This window comes from Trematomus bernacchii, unplaced genomic scaffold, assembly GCF_902827165.1.
Source record: "Trematomus bernacchii unplaced genomic scaffold, fTreBer1.1, whole genome shotgun sequence".
Taxonomy (NCBI): Eukaryota; Metazoa; Chordata; class Actinopteri; order Perciformes; family Nototheniidae; genus Trematomus; species Trematomus bernacchii.
The window spans coordinates 6,409,933-6,436,327 of NW_022987839.1; the positions used below are offsets into that span (position 1 = coordinate 6,409,933).

The 26,395-nt window shown below is 40.1% G+C and overlaps 1 protein-coding gene across 1 annotated transcript; it reads left to right on the top strand.

Annotated features, from left to right (window-relative positions):
• Nucleotides 1-356: 356 nt before the first annotated feature.
• On the top strand, nucleotides 357-26,104 carry itgb2 (integrin, beta 2). The gene is made up of 16 exons (XM_034152977.1): nucleotides 357-528; nucleotides 6,137-6,188; nucleotides 6,496-6,593; nucleotides 11,191-11,398; nucleotides 11,609-11,779; nucleotides 12,032-12,273; nucleotides 13,608-13,766; nucleotides 14,028-14,123; nucleotides 14,232-14,321; nucleotides 14,433-14,570; nucleotides 16,395-16,585; nucleotides 17,340-17,572; nucleotides 17,958-18,177; nucleotides 18,652-18,863; nucleotides 19,483-19,649; nucleotides 25,817-26,104. The coding sequence occupies exons 2-16, from the start codon at nucleotides 6,140-6,142 to the stop codon at nucleotides 25,880-25,882; spliced, it is 2,340 nt and encodes a 779-aa protein (XP_034008868.1). The 5' UTR covers nucleotides 357-528; nucleotides 6,137-6,139; the 3' UTR covers nucleotides 25,883-26,104.
• Nucleotides 26,105-26,395: the final 291 nt, after the last annotated feature.

Below are 26,395 nucleotides of genomic sequence, written 5' to 3' on the forward strand. Positions count from 1 at the left end.
AAAAGACGAGTGTGCTTTAGATTGAGCCCCACAGTGTGTAATTGGTTGGAGAAAGAGTCTGGTACTTTAAATGAAGTGTGCCATTAGATGCAAAAGTTTGGTTTTGGTAAGTGTTAGTGTAGTTTTGAGTGCAGTGCTCCCTTCTGCAGGGTAAATGAGGTGTTTTGCACTTTGTGTGTGGTTTTGTGAATTGTGTTTTGAGAAAATAAGCCCTGCTTTAAAAATACGTGTTTTAGCACAACTTTAATGTAAGTGGAGTTTTTAAGCTTGCTGTGTAATGTATGTTAATATCTTGATGTGTGAACACTTACACCACCCTTCCTGTTCTCTAAAACATACTCTCTGGTTGCTTCACACTTCCTGTCTTGTGGGTGGGTTAGCTGCTGTATTTAAACAGTACATCTTTTAAAAGACGCCTCATACAGCTTCGAGTGTTACTGAGACACAGTTCCCTCCGTCACGGAGTGCGAGGGTGTAGGCTGGTTTATCAACCACACAAGTCAAATTCTGCTTTAACTGCTGTTACTGGTGAGTTTGCTTTTATAACAAAATTATTTTTTGACTCTCATTACCCTTTTTTCACATTCTTATATGACAACCTGATGATATTGTGTTTCAAGCCAAATCTGATGTTAATTATATTTTACATCATCAAACATCGAGTCAAATCTATTTTGTAACATTGTCACACTAAAATATGAAGAAGAAAATCTATGTAACAACACCGCTGTTTTGTACATTTATATTATCAACATAAACAAACTTCCTGTTTTTTAAGAGGAAGTTGACTAACTTAAGAACTGACAGAAATAACTGACCAAGTATTGGTAGTATTGTAGTTCTTATTTGATTTCTGAATCCAAAACTGCTTAATTGTAATATAAAGTTGAGTGATAAGTTATAAGTAAGGTCTTTTTTTACTAATTTCTCCAACATACAAGTCAAATTCTGCTTTGTCCTGAGACCATTTTCAGCCTCGGTGAAAGAGGAAGTGAACTGATGACACTTTAATGTTCTCTATTACCTTTTATGGTGTCAACAGTGTTGAGAAAGAGACAAGCCTTTTTGAACACGACACCATGTCAGTCTAAAACTTTAAAACCAGGGCTCTAAATAAGGGTGCTTATTTTAAAAAGACTGTATGCATATGTGGTAATTCAATGAGGAATTACTTTTTGTAAGATATCATACAACCTTTATGAGGATACATTATTCACATTTCAACAAGATGACAGTAATTTCTGTATGTAGTCCAATGATTGCATGTTGATCGAGGACTGTAAGATATTTTAACATCAACTGTTCTTTGGTTGAAGTAGTGAGTAACTTAATAATTGGTTAACAAACATAAAAGAAAAAGTTGTGTTGTTAAATTGTCAATATGCAAACAATGCTAAAAGGTTTCAAATCATAACAAACTGTTGCAGCAAATTCCCTAGTTTGATTAAACTAGTTTGTGTTTTTGCATGAATAATTATGGAAAGCCATTATGGAACATTTTATTGTTCCCTTTTACATTTAATGTGTCAACAAAGATGACTGATTTCTGCAGTCTGTTGTTGGGAAATTGGCAGGTTAGACAATTAATACTCGAGGGCAGTGGCGTCGCCTGGCCTGGGCATCTGGGGCTTTGTTTTTTCTGTAGCCCCGGACAATTCTCCCTCAATAATATAATACATTAACCGTGCTTTACGTGAACCTCATCATGACACAAGAGAGGACGGCAGCACTGTAATTTCCCGTGTTCAGTGAATGCAACAGAGGCATGACACCAGACCAATCAGAGAGTTGCATGGAAATAAACGTGTGCTTGTGTCATTCAAGCTCGGCTCTGTGTGTGTGTGGCAATAGCGCATTTAGTGTGATAGAGAGAGAGAGAGGGAGAGAGGGGGAGGGAGGGACCGGTGCCAGCAGGGACCGTGTTGTTAGCATCTGGTTAGCTAGCTGCACTAACGGACATAAGGAGCTGTTTGTTCCACAACAAGCTGGAGGAGAGTCCTCTCCTCTCACGGTACGTCTACACAGCAGCGTTAAAAAAATCTTGAAACGCTTCTGCCCATTCACTTTGAATGGGGTGACGTCACTTTCCCTCACTTTTCGCCGAACTGCATTGTGGGCAGGCGAGCAGAGATTTTCAGGATTTTCAGGATTCAAAGTTGAACAATGTTCAACTTTTGAGGCTGAGGTGGAAGCGTCAGCCAATCAAATCCCGTGTACGCAAATCTGACAGTTCAAGCTCTAGCCAATCAAACGGCGTGTATGCTGGGAGAGACATACCGCAGGTCATTTCCTCATATTCCAAAAAATGGAGGAGAAATTAGCGGTAGCGAATCACCCGGTGCTTTATGACCAGACCTACCGGGATATAAACCGGAGGAGCCAGGCATGGAGGGAGGTGGCAGAGACAGTGGTAGGTTTTCGCCTGTTTGGGGAGTTTATATCCAGTTTACTTCGGGCTTTTTTGCTTCGTATCTCGCGGGCGGGAGATTCATGTGATTGGTTGTTCGTGCCTTGCTCGCAAAAAATCCTCAAGCTTCAGATACGCCCACCTCCAAGATTTTTTTAACGCTGCTGTGTAGACGTACCGTCAGACTGAGAGACTCAGGTGAGCTAAAGGACTCTCTGAGTGTTTAGATACTTAACTTTAGTCTAAGGCGCCGTTTACACGAGGAGAAAACTGCTTGTATCTGCATAGTTTCGCGTGCGTATAGCCCTATTATTTACACGAGGCCGATAGAAACTGACCCCACAAACAATAACGGGTCCCAAGGTGGATAGATTTGCAAACGAAACGCTCTGGGGGGTCAACCGAGTCCGTGTAATCACCTCGATACGAATATTTCCTGAAAAAATAGCGATAGCCCCGCCTCTCCCCACCTCTCCTGCTCACTGCTGGAGCAACTATCAAAAATAGCTGTGTTAATTAAACGCACAAGGGGTTCTTGAATGAAATAATATTATAAAAGGCAAACCAGAATTGTTAACGCCCAATATACTCCTTAAACAAAATAAACAGAGTCAGATTTCATGCATTGATCCATTATATTGACAAAGGAGGATCTCACCCGGTGTTTGTAGAGAATATCTCTCTCTTTCTGAGCCGTCCTCTCCACGGAGACGTGCTTCTGTCGGATGCAATATCCACAGATTCGGTTTCTTTCAGTTTCTTTCAGTTTCAGTTTCAGTTTCGGGGCTTAAACAGAAGGGTAGCCATGGCAACATTGCAGCGGGGCTGATCGGTTGCTCTTCTTCGCGGCTTTTGGTGTATTTTGGCGGAAGTTACAGCGCCACTTACAGTCCCAGCATATGTACTACAGCGTTTCCAGCGGCCTCGTTTGAACAGACACGTTAAATGAAACAAATGCATGTGAACGGAAGACTTTTTTGAATACGCATACTGTGCATAAACGCAAACGGTCCCGTGTGAGCGGGGCCTAAGTTATCTCAGTGGGTCTCAAACGGTTTGGTCACAAATTATTCAAAAGATTATTTCCGCGGCACACCTTCATATGATCATTATAGTTATAAAGAAAATAAGAGAATAAAGGAAAAACAGTTATGAAATACTATATGGCAGTAAAACAAGAATAGAGTTTAAAAGGGGAGTGATTAGTAAAATATCCATAAAGAAAAAGTACATCTGTTTACAGTTCTGCTTCATATGGGTGTTGAGAAAGGTATCCATAGATCTCTTCATTTTGCTCTCAAAGTGCAAATCTGGCATAGCAAGGGTGTACCTTTAAAACTCATGATTTTGGTGATTTTTCATCTTTAGTGGTGTCAATCCATCAGAAAATATAATTGTATTAATCACTAAAATAAAATGTTGTTAATTATGATCAATTACAAGTATACAAATACTAGTAGTTACTATTTAAGACGCTGGAGCATGGACAAACCCGCTGTCACAGAGAGCCGCTGTTATTCCCCTCTTTATAATGTGTGATACACCGGACATACTGTATGCTTGAATGGTAGTATTTCTACTGCGAGCACTATCTGTACCGGCAAACACATTTTCATGTTTGATCAAATGCCTAAAATGACCTAGCCTATGCTTATATTATTCTGATAAGCAACTCATTGTTTAGAGAGAGAAATTGCGTAACTTTGGCATGGTGGTAGCTTGCTAGCTATGATGGATATAAGAAACTTAAAAACAAATATAAGGGATCATGAAGACAACGAGGCGCAGGCCAGGCAAGATGAGGTGGAGGAGTTATCTCCCGTTGCCACTGCCTCATCTTCAAGCTCAGGTTGGTGAAGATGAGGGCTCTTTATCTAGCTAACGTTAATGTTAATGTTGGCTAGTCCAGCTAGCCTGCAGTCACTGTGATATGAATGTGGAACAGCCAGGTGCTAGTAAGCAGCTGCGTGTCTGGCACGAAAAACTGGGGTGTGCGTGTGTTCACAATTGGGCTGACTTTATGTCTGCATATCCTTATAAAATAACTCGTAAATATTTTAATCCACTATGTTTACATTATATTCCAGTACTTCAGATTGTTATCTCTCGATTAACACCAATAATGACCAGGAACTGTCAGAAACACGGTGGATCCAACCAAAACAAAACACGTCGCCTTCTTAAACCTAACATTGAGTCTATGCTTGTATTTTGAAATGTAGCCTACTATATACATAAACTCCACTTGACTTGAAGCATATGCATCCTCTTGGTGATTGATTGAAAAATGTAACATATTTTGACTCAGGCTACCATAGTTCACTTTATATAGCAAGCAGCCATGCCAAGCTAGCAACAGGCTATTTCATGCTTCCATTGAATTATTATCAAATAAAAAATCGACTCATTATTTGAGAGTTACACATTAGTGTGCCATAAAGTAACCTACCATGTTATGTTCCTTGTTCATTGTGTATTATTGACATCTAGTGGACATTTGAAGACACTACACAGATTAGTTTGTGTGTATGTGTGTGTGCACAATAGGAAATTAATATTATTATTAATAACAACAATAATAACAACACATTTATTTATAGCGTATCACATTAAAACAATTAAATATAGCTCAATAACTTCATATACTGTTGGAGGAAAATCAAGAGTGACATGGAAGGCGTATATGTAGTGATGGTTCAATTAGACACATGGCCTTGATGATGGCAAAGTGATTGACACATTTGCCAAACTGAAATCAAGACGCCACACCCTCATGCTTCCTCCCCATACAAAATGGAATGTTATTGCACACAACACTCCCCAAAACTCCAGCTCCCCCAAGTTCAAGTCTCAAATTCCCTGGGATTGTTGCACTGCTCAAATGTAACCCTTTGGCAACCAGCCTTTCTTTTCAAACTTGAAACAGCCTTTGGAAACCTTATTTTGTATTGAATGAAGATGGTCATTTTACATTGGTGGTAGTAATAGTTTAGTGTAGGTTGATAACCTTGAAATAAAGCAAAGAAAAATAACCTAATAGCCGCGTTCACACCAAGTAGGCCTACTTTGCCGTACTTAGTGCCGGCACTTAGAACGCGGCTAATGACTACATTTCTCTTAAAATACACATAAACATTAAGGAACATATCTTTACCACATTCAGAGTTAGTAATTGACCTGATAAATAACATTTCAATGAAAAGTAGATTTATTGTTTGTTATATAAAACTAAGATGTTATATGATCATATTTGGGGAATTGACAAAAGGGCGGACAGAAAAAGTAAGGTGCATGTGAAACACAGAAAGAAGATTGAGTTAAGAGTGGGATACACTACAAACATTTCACACTATTTAAATCAAACTCAATGGCAGAACAGCCCCCTTTCCTGAAAACCTTTTACTTTACTTCTCTGCATGCATGCATGAAATGCAAGCATTTAATTATAAGGCCAAGCTTTTGATATTTACACCTCATTCTCGGAAAATGTCACAGTTTATTATTTGTTCCAATGGGTTACCTTTTTTTTAAGATTGTATTTTCATCAGTTCGATGTTTGTTCATTTTAAGGAATTTTACTCTTAATCAATGCGAAAACCAATTGTGGAACACATTAATTATTCATTAATGAGATCCAATCTGTGGCTCGTACAAGTAATGCCAATGTAAAGTTAATAGAATAATGAATGTCAGTTAAGGTTTACATTGAACATGTGTATTGGTTTACAGGAAATGGAGAATTATTTGCTGCTTCTTCTGCTCATGCTGATGGGTAAAAATGGTAAGTTTTGAAAACGTTAACATTACCTAATTTAATTGAAAATCTTTAAAGCTCAACTAAAACATATTTGTTATATTAATGAGTGAAATGACTGCAATGCCAAATTAGACATGTGTGCGAGCAAGCCCTGCAGTTCATCAGAGCATTTTATCCACTGTCATTGCATAGTAAGAGGCTATAAATGTAATTGTCCAAAAACAAAACACACAATCTTGATAAATAATAATGATAATAATGTTTAGAATTAAGAATTCATGGTTCAATATCTTGAGTTGATGTTGCACAGAGTTTGTGTTTTTCTCTGCAGGATTGTGTCAACAGGAGAAAGGTTGCTCAAAGTCGATGGTCAACTCATGTGGTGACTGTATGAGATCTGCGCCAGAGTGTGTGTGGTGCAAACAGCTGGTGAGAAACACAATTTATGTAACCTATAAACTTTCTACTCAGGAGGTATGTCTAGATTTTCCTGATTTAGGTGGGGCACTGACTGATGGTCAACATCAGTTGCTATATGACAGCACGGCGTTGCTAGTTAATTTTCAAAATAAATAAACAAACAATACCAGTGGGCCAAGCACGAGCCTGTTCATATTGTAGCGTTCACCGCTATTCAAGATCACAGATCACGAGCCTTCAATGTCGAAAACGTTCTCTTTATTTTATGGTATTGACGGCCACAGCCACGCCTAGAGCCAATCAATAGTATAACACTCATTATGACTTTTCCCCACACTCGAACACAACTCCTACCGTCTCGTACTCCCAGTCCCTACACACACACACACACCGGAAAACGCACACACACACCTGGAAGGGGCGGTTTCCCTAACTCCCACCAACAACATTGCCTAAATAACTTTACAAATGTACTCAACTGTGCACATCTGATAACTGAAATAACTATTAACTTGGACACGCTACAATATTATCATTAATAATTACATTAAAACATTCCTTTGACACTTCTAACATTACTTTGCAAGGTAAGCACAACCAAAATAAGTTTGTAAAAGCAGAATTTGAACACTGATTCTGTGCTCCTACAATATTTGTGTATAATACCATTACACCCTAAGCGTACACAATAGCGATCGTTCACTGTTTCAACTGGCATGCTGTGGCATTTAACCTCATCACCACACCGCAAACAGACAGACACACACACACACAAACACACACACACACACTCACACACACACACACACACACACACACACACACACACACACACACACACACACACACACACACACACACACAGGGCTCCGTTGGAGATCGCGGCCGTTTACGCTGACTTGTGAGAAATCTTTCCATTTTCGATCTGTGTTCACATACTGAGAATTATAACAACATTAGCCAAGTAACAGTTTGCGCTTTAACTTACAATGACCCCTGGTAGATCTCGCGAGAATGTGTATAAATATATATAGATACATTTTCATAACAAAACAATGGGGTTGCTAAGCCGTTGCTAGGCCAATTGTTGGAGTTGCTATAGCAACTCCAAGCTACCCCCTGGCGCCGCCCCTGGTCAAGACATAATCGAATTCAGGGCCAGATCATAAAATCTGTTTAAAGTGTAACGGCTCGTCCACACAGCAGCGTTAAAAAAATCTTGGAGGTAGGCGTATCTGAAGCTTGGGGATTTTTTGCGAGCAAGGCACCAACAACCAATCACATGAATCTCCCGCCCGCGACATAAGAAGCAAAAAAGCCCGAAGTAAACTGGATATAAACTCCCCAAACAGGCGAAAACCTACCACCATCTCTGCCACCTCCCTCCATGCCTGGCTCCTCCGGTTTATATCCCGGTAGGTAAATAGGGACTGGTCATAAAGCACCGGGTGATTCCCTACCGCTAATTTCTCCTCCATTTTTTGGAATATGAAGAAATGGCCTGCGGTATGTCTCTCCCAGCTTACACACGGTTTGATTGGCTAGCGCTTGAACTGTCAGATTTGCATACACGGGATTTGATTGGCTGACGCTTCCACCTCAGCTTCAAAAGTTGAACATTGCTCAACTTTGAATCCTGAAAATCCTGAAAATCTCCGCTCTGCTGCCCACAATGCAGTTTGGCGAAAAGTCAGGCAAAGTGACGTCACCCCATTCAAAGTGAATGGGCAGAAGCGTTCCAAGATTTGTTAACGCTGCTGTGTGGACGGGCCGTAACAGTCATAACCCCTGCTTCCTCCTCTTTAATCTGCCAGGCTAATCGTTTCCCTGGCTGATCTCCTTGTTCGTAATATCTGTGTTTCATTATTTGTATTGCCTTTTTTGTTTAATGCTTATTAAGTAATTTATATTCCAGCTGTATTGACTTAAGTTGTTTGAAAATAGCACTGTTATTTGACTATACGTGATGTTTTTCTTGTTCTTTAATATTTTATTCCAGAGTTTGGAAATTATTCACGTACTATTTACATTTACCAAAGGTGTAAAATAAGATTTGGCCTCTGTGACAAGGTTTTTATGGCGTCCCATATAGTGTTAGGATTAGCTGTATTTTGATTTATATTAAAAGATTCTGTCGATTTCATTGCCAATTTTAATCACTAAATTCTGAATTGTTACGCAAGTTAGCAAGGCAGCATGATCCGATAAGGTCCTTGCCAAATACTCACTTGAGGTAACCTCCTGATGTACCTTGGGGGAGGGTATCAACAGTGAATCTGTACTGGTATAACTATTGTGGACAGAGAGTACAGAGAGTACAGAGAGTAAATGAGTATTCTCTAGTGTTCTTATTAAGCGTACACTAAATATCAATGGGCCCCATTCTCAGCATTTCCTCATTTAGAAGTGTAGCACTTTGTGTTAAAGAGCTGGTCTTCTGAGAAGAGCGATCGAGGATCAGGTCTGGAACTTGATTGAAATCTCCTCCCATGTGAGGGTCCGATAGATTTAAGAATAATTTCTCAAAGAATTGGGGATTCTAAATATTGGGTATTTGTACCGTATACATTAACCAGTGTCATGGGATCAGATTGTAAAAGCTCTTATACTGTCACAAATCTTCCAAAAGTGTTGTTGGTGACAGAGTTTACCTAGGATGCAGTGACGTGCGGTGAGGTTCATGGCTGGTGAGGCACTGACTCTTTCAGAGTCAGATTTACAAATATTATATTTTGACCTTAAAGGTGGGGTAGGTAATTTTGGAGAAACCAGCTCGAGTGCGCTAGAATTTGAAAATACACAGCCGGAAAAAATCTGCCACTTCCTTACAGAGCCCCTTCTCCAACACACACAAACGCGCACATGACCAATGAGGGCACGAGATAAGTTTGTGCACAGATGGAAAGCTGACAGGCAGGTAGGCCATCCAGTTATTTTAGCCGGGCCGGCTTTTTACAGTACTACGGCTTCCACAGATGACATTTTTTTATGGATTTGTTATCAAAGCACTTAAGATATTCATTGCTATCGGGATGTTAAGAGCATTCCATGGAATATAACAAAAAGTGTATCTCGAGCCGGTTTCTCAAACTTACCTACCCCACCTTTAATCGAAATATTCTGTTATTTTCAAAAGCTTTTTTAGTCTGATTTTTCGATAAATTTTAAACAGACCGTTCAACAAAAGGTTACCCAAAATCTAAATATTGGATTGCTCTTTCTTAGTAAGATCCCATTTTCCTTACAGTTGTGGTCTTACCTTGACTTGAAGATTAAGTCCATGCTATCCTTCTGGACAACAATCTCTATTACTTTTTTGTAAAAGTCCTCCTTATCTTCCTCTAGTTTCAAAAGTCTAGTTTGTTGTTTGCGTCTACCGTCCCTGCGTAGAATAACAAGTAGCAACAAGAACCTGTGGGCTCACGTGCGCCCCCTTCAGTGCTGCAGAGATTATGGCTGTCTCCTCCGGTGCTTTCTCATTGCCGTTGTATGATGCGACTAGCGAGCCTAAATATCATATACGTGAAATAAGTAATTTAGAGACTATGGATGGCAAGGACACATGTAATAAAGGGATCTACAAACATTACAATTGTGACCTACAGTGAGATGGTAACAGGCACGCGATTAGTGCCCGCGCTCCAGCCAGTTTTTGTGGGGTGACGCATCTGAGGTGAGGCAGATCTAATCTGTGCCTCACCTTACCCCACAGTAACTGGCTGGAGCGCGGGCACAAAATAAGTGCTCGCGCTAAATTAGTGCCCGTGCTCCAGTCAGTTTCTGTAGGGTTACGTGAGGCAGAGCTCGTCCCTGCCTCACTTCTCATCGCTCCCGTAGCGGAGCTCGGCAAATTTGCTGATTTTGACTATAAAAAGCGATTGGAATCATACATAAATCACATTTACAAAACAAATCAGTGGAGACTGACTGCACGTCGCTGCTGGGATGGGACGTTCCTATGAAGACATATTGCCACTTGGCTTGTTTGGGTTGTCTATGATGAAAGAATATCTGGCTATAATTTCCTTGTGTTAGTTTAACATGCTCTGTGTCTGTCAGATGTGTCTCCTGCAGAAAGGCTATATCAATATTATGTTGTATAGAATAATTTTGAATATGTTTCATTTTCACATAGTTTTCAACCCCCCTTACATTCCAACCAGACACCTTTATCCCATTGGTCATGTTAATTGTGCTTAGATATAGCGCCTGCAACAAATAAGATGAAATATTTAAACTATTACAGAAAAGTTCCCTCCTTTTCCAATGTAATGTTTAGGTAGACCTACTTTGCTGATTGTAAATAAAGAAAACTTTGAACCCTAACCTCTTTTTCCAAAACTAAAGAGGTACCCCAAAAAACTAGTATCCGTAGTGTTGTGGCATTTGAGATCATTACAAATTTGCTCAACTCTCAATTATAGTGATCTTAAAAGTAACCTTCAAAAGACTTACTGCGGTTCTATGTATTATGTCACTCCCCAAGCCTGAGTAGACTATAGTTTGCTAAAACCATATGCAAGAAGTAATAGAAACAACATAATAGGCAGACACAGATGAGTGAACATAATATATCTTTCGTGTGTTTTTCATCCTCTTCGTACAGAATTTTACAAAAGCAGGTGAGCAGGAAGCAGTGCGCTGTGACACCAAAGCTCAGTTGATGAAGAGAGGCTGCAAGAGGGAAGAAATCATCGCCCCGGAGAACACTATAGACATTGTGAAGGCAGATCCTCTGTCTGTGTCATTTGACAAACAGCTGAAAGAGCCTGTTCAGCTGAGTCCACAGAAGATTAGTTTGAGACTGCGACCTGGTGAGTGGAATCAGTTGATGCGGACATTTGTGAACGGAAGGAACTACAGTGATGTGTTGCCTGTGTTGGCTGGTCAAAAAAAAGTTCTTAAATAGCTACTATCATCACATTTGATTTGACGAATTGTAAAAACTACGGGCACTAAACGTCAAATATGCTTGAGCAGTTTTCTTTCTTTTCTGTTTGTGTGTTTATTTTTTGTTTTTACAGGGCTCCCTAAGACATTCAGGGTTTCTTTCAAAAGAGTTCAGGGTTATCCTGTTGATCTCTACTACCTGATGGACCTGTCCTACTCCATGAAAGATGACTTGGCAAATGTCAAAGGACTGGGAAAAGATCTTTTTGCAGCTCTGAAGAGTATCACAAATTCTGCTCAAATAGGTAATAAGATTCAAATGTTAATCTGACAATTTAAATCATAAAAAATACAATTGTCTATTATTTGGTAACACCCCCGTAAAATTGGTCTAGAACTGCCACTGTGTATAACGTGTTAGGTCTGCACAAATATCACTGCATTTCACCATTCAAACATCTTGAGAAACAAGTAAATCACCCCTGGCTTTGCCTTTTATTTCAGTTAATGAAAAGGAAAAAAAGATTACAAACCAATTGCCCTTTCTTTAACTACAGGGTTTGGTGCATTTGTTGATAAGACAGTTCTTCCTTACACTAACACCAACAAGGAGAAACTGCTGAAGCCGTGTGATGAGAATGACCAACAGTGCCAGGCTGCCTTTGGCTACAGACATGTGCTTAGTATGACGTCAGAAGAAGAACAGTTCAAAACAAAAGTAACAGAGGAGTTCATTTCTGGGAACTTGGACTCTCCAGAAGGTAGTCTGGACGCCATGATGCAGGCAGCCGTGTGTGGGGTAAGGAATCTACCAAAGAAGTAACTATGAACTGTGAGTTAGACAAGGAGAGCAAGAACGGGTTCATTATTAGAAAAGGATTAACAGTAAACAAGAAAAAACTCTTCGGCCGTTTCAAGTAGAAGTAAAATATCAAATTTAGAATGTTTCAGGGTCTATGCTTTCAAGCAGTGAAATAGCCGTACCCACTATGAATTGCAACTGAATTCTGAAGTATACAGTACCTAATGACGTTGTCAAAACTTCAAAATATACTTCATGTGTCCTGACATGTAAAATTAGGCTTGATGCTATTTTTTCTAACATCAAAGGGCCTGTGATCTGAGGAAGCAAGTATAGACATAAAAGAGAGTTGACAGGAGAAAGTATTCTGTTTATGTACAAAGGAGGAGCCTATCAGAGCAGTACATAATGCCCTTTGAGGTAGGAAGAGTAGATCACATAATTTGTACATTTATCCCATCATCTAGATGGTTCATATATCAAGATATAAAATGCAGCTCAACAAAAGCTTACCATCCCCATCATTTCATTTTGTCTTTAACACAATCACAATGTCAAAAAAACGTTTTCTATCCAAACTAAATACACAATCTTTCCCTAGCCTTAACCAAGTGTTCTGGCATCCTAAACCTAGGACCAGAAGCATTACAACATCCTCATTGTAGTTACTCCCATATGTTTTTCACAATGCATCTTACTTGGGTTTAAAGGTACTTTGTAGGAGGCTGATATGGGAGATCACAGGGTTTTCTTAAAGGGGACCTATCATGCAAAATGCACTTTTGTACGTCTTTTATACATGAATATGTGTCCCCGGTGTTCCAGGGAACTCACCAAGTGTCAGAAAACACAACCCTCTCTATTTTCCTCCATACCCAAATCTCTAAAAAAAGGGGCTGCAACGGATCTGATCAAAACTGATCCAGATTTGAACACTGTCCTGACGTCAGGACGGTGGCGCTACGGCTATTGGGCCAACTCCACCAATCAGGAGGAGACAACCACGGCATTGCCGTTCGAAAGCGCTGGAGACGCTGTAGTACATATGCCAGGCCTGTAGATGGTGCTGTTGCTCACAGAATCAACCCTTGCAAAAACAGAGCTAACATTTTTCAAATTGAGCGAAATGAGGCATGGCTAAAATGCATGATCTGTTTGGTATTTTGAAAAAAAAAAAGTATAAATATGCCTTATATAGGTATGGTCCTACACTATATTATTCAAATATAGCATGATAGGTCCACTTTAAAGTGAAAAATTCAAATTTCAATTAAATGGGCCTTTAAAGTGTTCTTACTTAAATTGTCCCTTACACATTTATCGTTGTTTAGGAAAGAATAGGTTGGAGGAACAGCAGCACTCGGCTGATTGTGCTGACCACTGATGCCGGATTCCACATGGCCGGAGATGGAAAATTAGCTGGCATACTGGAACCCAATGATGAACAGTGCCACATAGAAAACAGCTTGTACACCAAAAGCAATGAAATGGTATGGAATCACATAAGCAAATGCCTTTTTTTTACCTGCCATGCCACTTTTGCTGTAACAATGTAAATGTCCCCGATGTGGGACTGATAAAGGATTTCTGATTCTGATTTCTGAATTAATTTGTTGCAGTGGCATGGTTACCAAGATAGTAATACATTGTTGAAAAACTTGTGTAGTGAGTTTAGCACCTTAAATAGTTATTTAAGGTGTGTAACATAAGGTTAACAAAATGTCACTGATTTCTTGGATGGTTGTGTGCAGGACTACCCATCTGTTGGACAACTAGCCATGCAGTTGGAAAAAAACAATATTCAGCCAATATTTGCAGTGACAGAAAATGTGGAGGATGTGTACAAGGTAAAATAAATGTACCTTTTGTTTTTGTGCCTCATTTCATTTATTCATAGTTCACACATTTCATTCTTATGCTAATTGTTTTTAATTTAACCTTGTTTTTTATCCCAGCAACTCACTAAATTGATTCCAAAATCAGAGGTGGGAGTTCTGTCCTCAGATTCCAAAAATGTGGTTCAATTGATCAAGGAGGCCTACAAAGTAAGTTGTCCGTTTATCACATTCTCCTTTTTGTTGGGTGTGCATCTGTCAGTTATTTTCCTCACACGTTTTTGTTTTATCCAACCCTCTTGAATGTGCACTCCATGGCAGAGGTTGTCATCCAAAGTGACTGTGACCCATGACAATCTGCCTGAGCATGTGAGCGTTGTCTACACCCCTAACTGCAAGGGTGCAGGACCAGCAGGGGAGAGCGAAGGGATTTGTGATAATGTACCAGTGGGAGAGGAGGTCAGTTCTTTCTGTAGTATTTTTTAACTTTTCAATTTGATGTTCATTTAAAATTCCTGTTATATTCATTTGAGGTCCTTGTGGCACTGGATTTAGTAGGGTAATAATAATGATATAACTAATAAACACATTTAAATGTATCATAGCTCCTTTTATCTCATTACTCATGACACATTTACATTTAAAAAACATTTCATACCAACATCCAAACAAACACATACACAAATGAAAAAAAACACAATGCAATGAAATTAATAAGAAAAACTAAACTGGAATAAAAAGATCTCAACTGGTGATGTGAGTTTATCAGTAGAAAGTGAATTTGAACAATTCAAAATAATTTCTTAAAATTAAAAAATGTGCTCGAGTACTACTATGAAAAAACACAGACAATACAAGTCACTGTTTTAATAAGTAAGCATAAACAGTTTACCAAACATATACTATTTGATTGGTAAATACTTCACTTCTAAATACTAAATACCTCACATCATCCATATAAGCTCTCCTTCCAGTTGAAGTTCAACACTAACATATTCAAACTTTAAGTTGAACAGTAATACTTCCAAACATGATAAGATGTTGTAAAACGGTATGCCCAACATGACAGTAGTGGTTGTACAGACATGCAGGACCCAGAAAAATGCGGTCGCAGACAGACGTTTTTGTAATAACTGCTGCCGCACTAATACAAAATGCAGAATGTAATAAAACCCAACATTACAATATGGTGAAAAAATCGGCAGGGTAGGACCTAAAGGCGTTTAGAATTGACAGGGTGGTAGGTGTGACGGTCTTGGAGGAGGAGTGAGGTTAAATATCATCAACATTGCAGTGGAAACGGATGCCATCTTGGCGGAGGTTTTTTAGGGGGAGGATGTATAGGAGAGAAAACCTGGGGGCAACACAAGTGGCTGGGGTGCTGGATGGCAGTTCTAAATCACACAAGAGATAATAACACGCAAGCGTTCTCCCACTGAATTAACATTTGATAAACGTAGCCCGCCAATCAGGACGAGACTACATGAATGCGTGTATCGGCCTCACATTATAAGGCAGCTACGCCGCTGACTGTCACTCTTCTTACTTCAGCGTCTTCGTCATGACATATTGAATGAAGAATTTACAAAATGAATGAATCCTACACCATTTCCCCTCTCTATTATGTGGTGCTATAACACACGCCTAACAACCATTATGTTGCCCTATACATCATGTGAGGAACATACAATGTAATTTAATGTAAATTGGATGATGTCTATCATATAGGGCTGACTTCTTGTTGCCAGTAGGTGTCACTATAATTATGAAACCATATTGTCAGTGCAGTCTCTATGGGGGAAGTGAGCATAGCGGGTTGAGAAACTTGTTGCAGCACAGTTCACCTGAAATATCTTCACCGCCAGTCCTGAATTTCCAGGAGGAAAGAAATACGTCCGTGCTGCAAATATATCTGGGTTTTTTAGTGGTAAAAAGGCACTTTTCATCTGAAGCCAACAGCCAACAAGACTTTGGTAAAGAGGCATGTACAAAGGCACTTAAGACATAAGACAAATTACTGTAAAAAGTAAAGAAGCTGGAAGGAAGAGTTCCATTGAAATGAATATAAGTACAAGGGGGGATCAAGAATGTGGCTTTCACAAGTTTACCATTAAAACCAGTGTGTGTTTTTTATATATTTAAAGTGTCACAATACATATTTTCATATTTTTAAAGCACTTTGAATTGCCTTGTGTTGAAAGGTGCTATATAAATAAACGTGCCTTGCCTTGCCTTGCCTTGCCTTTACAGCTCTGACTCTTTAACCCTGCCTTCCCTCTCCAGATTTATTTTAATGTCACAGTGACAGCAGACACATGTATTGAAGACAAGTCTTTCACCATAAGACCACTGGGAATTAAAGACACATTGACAGTGACCCTATCTTCAAACTGTGAGTGTAAATGTGAAGACCCACAGGACAGCAATCACCCACACTGCAACGGCACAGGAAGAGTTAGCTGTGGTATTTGCAGGTAAGCTTTACAACTCCCACCGTATATATGATCATAATGCGCTACAGGAACTTGGAATTTAAAAAGAATGTACTGAGAAATTAACCATTTATCCATCAAAGAATTGTACTATCCAGATCGAAAACTGAAGAGGTTTATGTTAAATATGCCCACAAACTTCAGTAAATGTCATAAAATAGCCTGTACTACACCTCTTCAACCCTACCTTATCCCTCCAGATTACATTTGATGTCACAGTGACAGCAGAGGATGGAGGACATGTATTTCACTTTAAGACTACTAGGCATTAACTACATATTGGCAGGGACCCTATCTACAAACTGTGAGAGTCAATGGGAAGACCCACTGAACTGCAGTCCCCAACAATGCATTAGTGTCCCTTCATAATCACCGAAACTTAAAGGAACCGTTCAGTGTGGCATTTCAAGGGATTGTGTTTATTTCAAAATTGTAAACTACATGACCAGTTACCTGCAAAACTTCCCATTCACCTCAGCTGTCTTTGTGTTCAGTGCTAATTAGCAAATGTTGGCATGTGTGAACATCATAAACATTACACCTGCTGAAGATCATTGTGATTTTTGAGCATGTTAACATACTGGTTCTAGCATTTACCTCGAAGCACAGCTGTGTCTACAGCCCCACAAACTTGAGCCTGGTAAATGTTTCCAAATAGCATACCGCTAATACCAAAACGTAGCAATAGTTCCTGTAATTAAGGTTGTGTTGCTCTCTCCAACTTGTCCTCAATCAGCTGCAGTGAAGGCTCCATCGGTCAGTTCTGCGAGTGCTCTATTGGGGAAAAAGACGAGATCACGCTGCGAGCGTCCTGTCAGAGGAACAACGGCACAGAGTGTGAGGGCAGAGGAGATTGTGTATGTGGCAGGTGCCAGTGCCACACCACAGAGGGTGGAAGTAGTTACCATGGTGACTTCTGCGAGTGTGACGATGAACACTGTGAGAAGTTCCAGAATAAACTATGTGGAGGTAGAGTTTTAGTCATTTTCCAAAAACATAACTTTTTTCATTGTGTGTTTTACCAGATAGCCTATAGGTACTTTCATCAAAACACTTTGTATCTCTAAGACCTAACATATGGGTAAATTGCATTTACTTTCTCATAAATCATTTGTAAAGCATAAAGCAAAGTACCAGGAAAACCCCAATATTTGTTTTAACTTAAAGACATAACATTCATGAAATGTTTTTACAAGATATAGTTATAGAACTACCAACACCTCCCACATTCTGCCCAATGGGATCTCCCTGTCACTCACAATGTTGTGTACCTAGGCTCTGAGTGACACAGGTCATTATTATTTTACATACTGCAAATGTACTTTAACTCTTTTCTCCATTTCTCTACTTGTAGGAAACGGTAAATGCAATTGTGGCACATGTGAATGCTATACAGGCTTTGAAGGCTCAGCCTGTCAGTGTATGGTGAGTGAGGAGGGCTGTCGGACCCTCAACAACACTGTGTGCTACGGCAGAGGGACCTGCAAGTGTAACCGCTGCGAGTGTAAGGAGGGATACCAGCATCCACGATGCCACAAATGCCTCGGCTGCCCAGACCCCTGCCAGACCAAACTGTAAGGATTTAAACTTCTACTGAACCTTTACTTCAAATGACTGTCGACCTATCACATTTAAAAAATAAATCACTCCAATAATATGTCAAAGCTGCGAAAATGCCCCGGGTGATTTAAACTGTGTGTGGGGGAAGATGGTGCAGCATGAAGAACATTGATTAGCTTAACGTTTTGTCGGGTAATTATTACAATAAATGTTTGTGATGTGACTTTTTTGTAGTTCTTCGCTGATATCATCAGTATCTACCCAGAAAGATAATCTGAACATTTGTTTTACTGTTGTGTTTCAACATTTTATATCTTATCCAATCAATGTAAGTTTAGCAAACATAGGTAATATTTCTCAAAATTATCCTATGCTTATACAATACTTGTGTCAATGCATTATTTGTAAATTCATAGTAATGTTTTAAATGATGGCATGTTTAAACAATTGGAAACATTTTATGAATTTAAAAATAATCTTGTTTTCAGGAACTGCATTGAATGCCTTGGCTTTGAGTCCGGTCCCTTTAAAAAAAACTGCAGTGCGGCTTGCAAAAGCATTTATCACGAGATGGTTGATCAGTTCACCGTACAAAGCAAGAAGTGCCAGCAGAAGGACACGGAGGGATGCTGGATCAGGTTCAATCTGGATCAGTTGGTCGGAGAGGATCACTACAAGGCTGAAATTCTCAAACAGAGAGGTGAGCAGCTCATAATATGTGGAACATTCTTCAGAGCTATCAAACTCTTACATTTAAGTACTATTGTTGGTGTCGGTATGCTATTTGGAAACATTTAACAAGACTAAAGCTGTTAGCAGGTTTGTGGGGCTGTAGACACAGCGGTGCTTTTAACTAAATGCTAGACACAGCATTTTAACATGCTCAAAATGATTATGCTGTTCAGCAGGTGTACTATAATGTTTATGATGTTCTTACATGCTAATATTTTTCTATTAAGCACTAAACACAAAAACAGCTGAGGCTGATGGGACGTTTTGCAGGTATTTGTTCATGAATATGAATCAATATGGAAAGTCAGAGGATCATTAAAGATATCGCATTGCAACTAGTTTTTATATAAGTTAGTCAGATGATTACCATCATTTTTAGGATTCACTCTCCGGGGACCATTCATGTCAACACAAAATAGTTCAAATAGTCCAAAGTGGTATGCCGACTGACCAACAAGCCGGCCAAAATAAACACTAAAAAATGTCAGCAGACATACTCTATTCTTCAATTCATAATTTTTGATATAGGCTGTCCTTTCCGATATCAGGAAATCTTTCTGTAGCCTAATTTCTCCCTGTTCCTCCAGACTGTCCGGAGCCCCCCAGTGTCATAGCTATCATCGGGGGCTCCATTGCATCTGTTGCTCTCATTGGCATCCTGCTGCTGATGCTCATCAAGCTACTCATCTACATGAAGGACATAAAAGAATTCAGAAAATTTGAAAATGAAAAGAAGAAATCCAAGTGGGCAGAGGTGAGACAATTTATATATTTATATACATTGTTGCCCAAAAAAGTTGGAATAAAATATTTTTTACCGCTTCTTATTTAATGATTTGGACAATTTGATTTATTCTTGATGGATAGTGTATATCTTCTCAAAACATTATTGATCAATCTCTTTCAAACATATCAAAGTGAAAACTAAATAGGAATAAAAAGAGGAAAGTGTCTGAAAACTAAATTATTCCAACTTTATGGCTAACATTGTATACATATATATATATATATATATATATATATATATATATATATATATATATATATATATATATATATATATATATATATATATATACATACACACAATGTCGTTTTTCTGTGATCTTTTGATGGACTTCCTGTTGCCAGTAGTTGAACATTGACTATTGCTGCATCCCAAATCTCTTATTTGACAATTCCTCAATCCTCGGGGAGCGACCACCTGATCATCCTTCAAAATCATTAGCCCTCAGGGAAGTGAACAGATATGACAGATTACACTCAAGTGCATCACTCCTACTGTTCATTTAAAAAAAAAAAAAAGATGTATCATCTAGTTAAAATATGAGATAATAAATCTGAACACATACAACTTTCATCATCCATGAAAACAATTAAATGTTCATGATCTATTGTTTCTCCCATTAACTTTGATTATGAATACAAATACATTCAGTGAGAGTATTGCCCCTTTCACACCAACGAGGTTCCAGGGCCGGTTCGGAGCTAGAGCCTGATAAGCACCGGTTGTTGCTGTTCACGCCGCAGCGGAGCCGGCTCTTTCCCCCCGAAAACCGGTTCTTACCAAGCTTGAAAAAATAAGCCGCTGTAAAGTATTCACTGTCAGACTGTCACACAAGCAGCTAATCAGACTATCTTGACTACTTATTGCTATCATATTGTGGCATAAGCCGTTTTCTAGACGCATATTTTACCGGCGTAGTTTTCGTTATGATTTTACTTGTGATGGCCACATGTAGCCCATGTATTGATTCCATCCGATAGCTGCAATAATACAAAACAACAGGAAAACGTCTGCCTCTTCACAATGTTCAATAACAGTGAGCGGATGGTCATTAAAGTAAGGTAAAATAAACAGAATCACACTCAGCCTGGTTAGTGTTGCCTGACTTTATATAAGTGTTTTTTATAAGTGTGTGGTTGCGTTCTAGTCACTTTGCTCAGCGCTACTGCTTGTTACAACTTGTATTCGCTGTACTCGCCATGAACTGTTATTGCTCAGGTTAATCTCGACCCCCTCCAATGTAAGCGTGACGTATTTGGTTCTTAGATCTTGCCGGGTTGCCGAGTGGGGCCAGACTCCAGCAAAGGTCAATTGTGTCTAGAGTGCGCCATCTAGTGGGATCAACTGAAATGTCGGGTATTGCAGGAAAAAGGCAAAATGAATGCGGTACTATAATTTGGACAATTTTGTACCAATATTCGGCGGGCCGGATTAAAAAGCCCAACGGGCCGTATATGGCCCGCGGCCCTTAGTTTGCCCATGCCTGGTCTAGAAGCAAGAACCGCATACGTCACGCTTACGTCGGAGAGGGGCGAGATCAACCTGAGCTAACAGTTTACGGCGAGTACAACAAATAAAAGTTTTAACAAGCAGTAACGCTGAGCAAAGTGACTAGAACGCAACCACACACACTTGTGACACACTTTATAAAGTCAGGCAACACTAACCAGGCTTCGTGTGATTCTGTTTATTTCTACCTTACTTTGAGCTATCGGATGGAATCAATACAGTACAAAAAAAGTACAAGGTTGGAGAAGTAGTCATTTAATAATCTGGCTTCGTATGCGATCATCGACCCGACGCAGTCCCCCATTGTTGTTGTAGTGAGCGCCGTTGAGGAGAAAATCAGGGACGTAAACGGTGACGTCACGACGCAGCAGCGGCAGCACCAGTCGGGCTCTGGGCGGTGTGAAGAAAACGGGGGCTGAAAAGAAGAAAACGGTTCCGAAGCAGAAGAGCGCAAGCACGGAGCTAACGGGAGCTGCGTTGGTGTGAAAGGGGCATGAGAGAGGCTGTTACCAAGAAACAAAACGGTCAATGTCCAAAACATTTATTATATTAAGTTTTAATTTATCATTATTTTAATTTAGTTTTTGATCTTGGGCCTTCAGTGTTCAAAAAACACTTTATTCTTATGCTGGATTGCTTGATTTGAATTCAAAATTCTATATATAATATATAATATATCTATAATATATATTTAATAAATGAATAATATAAAATACATTCTGCTCCCAATAAATGTCCCATGCCGCTAAGCAGGACACAGCGCACAGAATAATTACAGTGGGCAGGGTGTCATTTATAACGTCCCGATGGCCAGTCCGCTCCTGGTGCTGGTGCTTGTTTAGAACTAGTACAGAGCCCAAGTCATCACATCACCGTTTACGTTGATGATTTTCTCGGCAATGCCACTCACAACTACAACAATGGTGGACTGCATCGGGTCGATGCTCATGTTGCTCTTAATTGTATAAAGCCAGGGGCCACTCATCGTATGGCAACAATAAGAATTAGCCGCTATCATAAATCTATTGACCCACAGCTGTTGCAGAAAAAAAGGTAAGGCATGGATATTGATGAGTTTACATAAATATTTATTTTACCACTCAATGCTTATGAAATATCAATCTAAGAGCTGACTCAAAACTTGTTAATGCCATGCAATGAAACTCAACAGCAGACTGAAAACATTAGAAAGCACACCAATTATTATTTACCAGATGTTATTTGGGAATTTGTATTCCTTCTGTATGGTGGTGTGCGCTGTTTAAAAGCATCATTAGGCGCGTTCACACCGCAGTACTTTTCCCACTTTAGTTCCGATATAGTTCCGAAATGTCGCGTTCACACCAAAAAGAGCCGGAACTAAAATTAGTTCAGAGATGGAGTATTGTGCCATCTTTCGGGACTCGGACTCGCGCACTGATTGACGCGACTCGGACTTGGACTCGTGAATTCTCGCGCATGATGACTTGGACTCGGACTCGTGAATTCTCGCGTACGCTGACTTGGACTCGGACTCGTGAATTTTTTCCCCCACGATGACTCGGACTCGACTTGTACATTGACGCTCCGACTTGGACTCGGACTCGAGCAAGTTTTCTCTGGAGTCTGATGTCCTCTATCCTGGCATGTGCACCTGTGAGGCGAGTTCACGTACTGGGCCCGCTATTCCAGTCTAAAGATGTCTAGAGACACACCCCGCATCGTGCTGTATGCTTTCACACATTCTGCTTCCACATTGGAAAAGAGCAGCGCAAAATGCTCGTTATGTGGAAACAATAGTGAAGAGAAGGCTCCGTAACACATTACTCTAAACATCGAGTTCAGACATATAGGCTGTCTTGAACACTATCATCAGAGTAATGTGATCTAATCAATAAATAAAGATTCAGCCATAACACGAAAGCACATGGCTACTTAACATGCAGAATGACGTCATTTTGCATGCTAAGTAGCCATGTGCTTTCTGGGGCTTAATCTTTATCGGTAAACAAATGTAACCGGTAAAAGTTCCTTCAAAATAAGAGTCCCGATCTTATTACTATCAAAATAAAAGTGCAAAACGAAAACTTTACCATAGGAAAATATTGGCATACAAATATAATCACTTCTCTAAAAGGTAACTAATTTTAAATATAGTTAGACATATTAAAGGTAATTTACAATAATAAAAATAATAATAATAATATTAATATTAATATTAGTAATAAGCTTTATATTTGTATAGCACCTATTATAAGAATTGTAGCCAAACTTGCTTCACAGTAGTTCAATAGACAGATTAGTATAACATGACAGGATAAAAGCAATGTAGAGGAGCTATAGCTATATTTCAACTAGGGCTGTCAAGTTAACGCGTTAATAACGCGTTAACGCAAAAAAAAATTAACGCCACTAATTATTTTAACGCGATTAACGCATGTGTATTTTTTGTCCTCGGCCGCCGTAGTTTCAGAGCGCATCGAGTGTAAAATACCATCTACAAGCTGATGCTGACAGCCCCGCTCCTGCCGCCCGCTTGTGGCAGACCACACTTCCACGCTCACTGGCAGGCCCGGACTGGCCATCGGGAGGACCGGGAGGGAGTGTGTATGTGTGGCGCGACTCGCGCGAGCGAGGCACACCTTACGTGTTGTTGTTGTTAGCATCTGGTGCTAGCTAGCTGCGCTAACGGATATAAGGAGCTGTTTCAATGACATTTCGCCGACAACTGCGCCGAGCACTTGACTTTATGCAGGTAGCCAGACAGTGGGACATTGTACGAAAAGTCAGCACACGTTTGCATGATTGCAGCGTCCAGGCAGCTCCCGTTCGAACATATATGCCTTGAGCTGCACATAGCTCCAACGATCCATCACAGTGTCTCTCTCTCGCTCTCCACACACACACACACACACACACACACACACACACACACACACACACACACACACACACACACACACACACACACACACACACACACACACACACACACACACACACACACACACACACACACACACTGTATTATTGCATGAGAGAGGTTCCAGGTTGAATTGAGGCGAATATTTGTAATGTTCAGAGGTTGTTGTGTTTAATATTCATGAGTATATTTGTCATTGTTCAAATGATAATAAACAAACATATAAAGCATATTTGTCCACTCATATGTTGATAAGAGTATTAAAAACTTGAAAGATATCCCTCTAAGGTACATTTAGAACAGATAAAAAATGTGCGATTAATTTGCGATTAATCGCGATTAACTATGGACAATCATGCGATTAATCGCGATTAAATATTTTAATCGACTGACAGCCCTAATTTCAACACATATATCCACGAAGATTAATACATGAAGACTTGTGACTCAAGGTCAAGGTTCTTTATTAGTCATACAACCATAGCTACAGAGTAGTTATGTCGATGAAATTCTTCTCGGACTTGACTTGGACTCTTCTTAGGTGACTCGGACTTGGACTCGGACTCGAACACAGGTAATGATGACTCGGACTCAGACTCGACTCGGACACTCCTTGGGTGACTCGGACTTGGACTCGAACACAGGTAATGATGACTCGGACTCGGACTCGACTCGGACACTCCTTGGGTGACTCGGACTTGGACTCGGACTCGAACACAGGTAATGATGACTCGGACTCTGACTCGACTCGGACATTCCTTGGGTGACTCGGACTTGGACTCGGACTCGACTACGACTCTCCCTTGGTGACTCAGACTTGGACTCGGACTCGAAGAGTGGTGACTCGAGAGTGACTTGGACTCGTGAAATGGTGACTTGACTAAAACACTGAATTAGTTCATGAGAACCTTTTTACCCCCTTTTCCGTCCTGCTAGAGAGCAGGTACTTTCGTGGGAGAAAAAGGTTCCTATGTCTGATTGGCTGGGCGGATTGCAAACCACGCCCCGTAAAACTCCCAAAACGTTTTGTGAAGCCGCCATTTTATTATCCTTGCATTAGCATTATTAGCATTAGCATTAGCCCAGCGCACAAACGCAGAGAGACTCATGGCAACACAAAAGAAAACATGGGAGCGGTGGAGATGAGGAGGTGTCGGCGTTCTGGCGATTTACAGTAGAAGCTGCTGGGAGTCCCAGCAGCTTCTACTGAAGCCAGTCGCCAACTCCGGGGACTTCCGGCCGGGGACTTCGGGTGGCAGTATACGCCGTGAAGTTGTTTGCGGCCTGCCAGTAAACCCAAAGCAGAAGAAGAAGAAGTGACGTCAGCGGTTTTATTTGCCTAATCCTCCCCCAGGGACTTATTCCGGTGTGAACGCGATCTGTACTTAGTTCATGAGAACTAAAGAGTTGTCATGAACTAAGTTCTGGTGAACCTTTGTGGGAAAAGTACTGCGGTGTGAAAGCGCCTAATGGGACTGTGTGGAATTTGTATTTGCTTGTTTCATATGATTTTAAAACTTAAACTTTAGTGTTAAAGAAAATATCCCTTTATTTCATATTTTATTGTATTAAAAATGATTGTATCATTTGTGTGAAATTATCTTCATTAGCGTATGAATTTTTGAGAAGTGAATAAGAGACACACAGAATACCTGAAAACATAATAACTTAAAAAAACAACATAGATGAAAGAAACTAAGCATTTTGATTTGTGTGTTGCCAGGCTGACAACCCTCTGTTCCAGACGGCCACCACCACGGTGAGCAACCCCACCTTCACCGGAGAGTGAGACACACAGAGGTGCAGCGCTCACACAACACACAGCCATGTGTGTTTAGGGCAAGGTCATTTGTAATGCCCTTCGCAAATATTTATCAACTTGTGTTAATGTTGACACGCTGTCGTTCTTAAAGAGGCCCTATTCTGCTTTTTGGGTTTTTCCCTTTCCTGTAGTGTGTTCTAATGCAGGGGTTTTCAAAGTGTGGGAAGGTGAGCCTCCCCTCAGAGAACATAAGAACAGCCGCGCCCCCCCTCCCAATTATTATTGCTATTATTATTATTATTGTTGTTGTTGCTATAATGCAGGGGTATTCAATTGCATTTCAAAGAGATCCAGTAAGAGAAAATGTCATTAAATGCTCTGTTTTCGCTGTCGACCTTCCGCCATTTGAAATTACTCCGACTGCTTCTCTCCTCTTGTCTCGTCTCTGTGTGTGTGTTTGAATCTATCGTGCTGACTCACTGACTGCACCGATTTGATTGGCTGAGTAGCGTCACCTCCTTAAAACATTAAACAATAACT